At 42.0% G+C, this 2,815-nt stretch overlaps 1 protein-coding gene across 1 annotated transcript in view; it reads left to right on the top strand.

Annotated features, from left to right (window-relative positions):
• FAM3B (family with sequence similarity 3, member B) overlaps positions 1 to 2,815 on the top strand; it is a 121,724-nt gene that overhangs the window by 98,603 nt on the left and 20,306 nt on the right. The window contains exons 5-6 of the mRNA XM_006886767.1: positions 721 to 771; positions 2,367 to 2,454. Of these exons, the coding sequence (XP_006886829.1) occupies positions 721 to 771; positions 2,367 to 2,454 (139 nt within the window). The remainder of the gene's footprint in view (positions 1 to 720; positions 772 to 2,366; positions 2,455 to 2,815) is intronic.

Genomic DNA, 2,815 nt, shown 5'->3' with positions numbered 1-2,815 from the left:
AATGGAATCCCAAAATCTCTGTAGATGTTCACTGAAATGAAAAATAAACAACCTAAATTAAAAAAAAAAATTTGCCTGTACCATTTATCTGGACCCTGCTACTTCTAGGGATACTGAAGGCACTGTCTTCGCCTTCATTCTCCCAAAGCACACTCAAATTAATTTTATTACTATCCATACTTACTCCTTGCCATGAGTCCAAATTGACTTATCGCTGACCCTCCAGTATAGTTACAAGATCATTTATTTTCTCAAGCATTATAAAAAAAAAGAGGAAGACCTTTGATGAGATTAAATGATACAGTCGGTGCAACAGGAATTGGTACTTGGAGAAGGACATCATGCTCAGAAGGGTAGAGGGACATGCAGGAGAGGAAGACTCCAGATAAGATGGATTGATACAGTTGCTGAGGCAATGGGGTAGGTGTGTCAGAGTCAGGACAGGGCAGGCTGCAGAGCTGTTGTACATAGGATCACTATGGGTCTCAGACGACTCAATGGCACATAGTAACAACAACGACATGGGGTTGAGAGACCGATGCCAGCCATACCTAGAATCTTTAGTGTTGTGAGAAAAATGCTAAATTATTCTGATAAACAAACAAATTCAAATACATGATACTTAACCTTGATTTTGGGAATCCAACAGTGACTAGGACCAGCCACACCCTCTGAGTTCAGATTAACTTCTTTTTAAAAAATTATTTCTTTTCCTTGCAGATGTAACCGGGAAAGTGACAAGCACACAGTTTTTTGATATGTATGAAGGTGGTAAGAAAAGTAACATTCCCATCCAAATATAAATGCCCTTAAAACATAATAGTAAGAATAAAAACAATTGAACAAAAATATAAAACCTTTTAATCTTTTGTATTTTAAGAAAAATGGCTAGTACCATAAGTTTTCTACCATGGTCTTATTGGAGTCTTCCTAAGTTTTCATTGATATTATACAATCAAATGTGAAGGTATCATCTGGAACTTGTCTTCACACTTTCCTGTTAACAATGAAGAGAAAGATCTTTTTGTTAACTAAAGTATACATAAAATAATGTCAGAATGTCATCAGGATCCAGCCTGAGTATCAGAAGCACTGAAAGAGCTGTAGTAATTGCCACTCAGCTACCTGGGCCAGGCTGGGCTGGAGCAGGTATTTCTGCAACCACAAGGGGCCCTCTCTCCATCCGTGGTTTAGAGATTCTGACCATTTAATTATGGGAGTGGTTCTTACAATAGACTGGCCCCATCTTTCTTTACTTAAGACTGGGTGTTATTAGAACAAGTCTTTATAAAGATTGTGAAGAGCACAAATAGAAAACTGACAGTGCTGCCCAGGCTGTGCTGTCCCCATGGTCAGCTGGGGGTTGGGCCATTGTGATCCGTAGGATTTTCTTGGCCTGATTTTCAAAGATGATCTATAGGCCTTTCTTCCCAGGCTAACTTAGTCTGGGAGCTGCACCGATACCTGCCCAGCATCGTAGCAACAACATTCAAGCCTCCACTGTCGGGCAGGTGTTGGCTGCACATGAGGTGGACTGGCCGGGAGTCTAACCCAACTCTCCTGCACAGATGGTGAGAAATTGGCCATTGAACCACCAGTGCCTTATTGAGCTCTTAAAAGTTATTGAAAAGAAGTCTTTTTAAAAATTATAGTGGAGAGTAATGGAAAATACCTCCATCTATTTGATAGGAATGATGGACCTTTCTACTCTGCTACTCATTTACATGTAAGAAGCCAACTGGTAGATAAAGGAGTCTCAGGATGCCTGACCTTTTTTTCTTTTTGAGCTAGGCACCAGTAAGCTGCTTAGCAGACGTGTGTGTGTGACTTTGGTCTGTATCTCTCTTCTGTTGGTTCTCCTTTGGCTTTTTCTGCCAGTGTCACTCATGTGGCTTTTCTGGCCTGAGCTAGGCCCAGCTTTGGGCAGAGTGTTTCTGTCTAACTGAGGAGATGCCTTTGCTGCAGAAGATCCTGCCAGCTAGGCTGAGAGTTTGGTTAATGGGATGTTTATCATCTAATTTCCAAGGAGATCCCTACCCTTTGAAGATCCAGTTGTCTTATTAGCCACAAAAGCTCATGTTGGGACTTTTCCCACTCTAACCATGAGCAGTACATGTAGCAAGTTTTCAACAAAGTTCTTTACCTTCTATGTCCTGCTGTACACTGAGAGATTCCCACAATGGAACCCCAATAATAGCTTACTAGTAAAGACCAGAGCTGCCATTTGTGTGATGGGGTGAGTGCTCTAGAAGTTAGGAGGATTCAGAGTAGACTTGGAGCTCAAGGGCAGAGGGCCGACCAGCACCTCGATCAGGATTCCTATTTAACAGGGCAGATCCTAAGACCGATTTCTATTGACCCAACAGATAACTCTGGACCAATGACAGCTTTTATTAAGAATGCACCTGAGAAATCCCTGCTCTTCATGGTGACCCATGATGATGGAAGCAGCAGGTGAGTACCTCCAGGTGGTCATGGCCAGGGACAAAAGAAACCCACAGGACAGACTCCCTGGACTGTGTTCAGGGACTCTCAGTGACATTCTCTAGGAAGAAAAAAGCTCAAGGAGCTAGATGCTTTTTAAAGGAAAAAGAATGAGAGTATATAACAAAATGGACTTTGTTTCCCAAAAGAGAGAACAGAGAGAGCCAGGTGGGTAACCAGCTAGCCAGTGGATCTTAGAAACAATAGAATCTAGGAAATGTGTCTGGGTAACAGGACATTACCACAGTTGACAAGAACAAGGATTGAAAAACAAGCCTAGACATCAAGCTAAACAGGGCAAGACTTACATAAATAAAAAGGCGGGGGGGGG

This window comes from Elephantulus edwardii, unplaced genomic scaffold (assembly GCF_000299155.1).
Source record: "Elephantulus edwardii isolate Elephantulus edwardi_28Jun2011 unplaced genomic scaffold, EleEdw1.0 scaffold00051, whole genome shotgun sequence".
Classification (NCBI taxonomy): Eukaryota; Metazoa; Chordata; class Mammalia; order Macroscelidea; family Macroscelididae; genus Elephantulus; species Elephantulus edwardii.
Note: the sequence above shows the minus strand (reverse complement) of the source record. Positions and strands in the feature narration are given on the sequence as shown.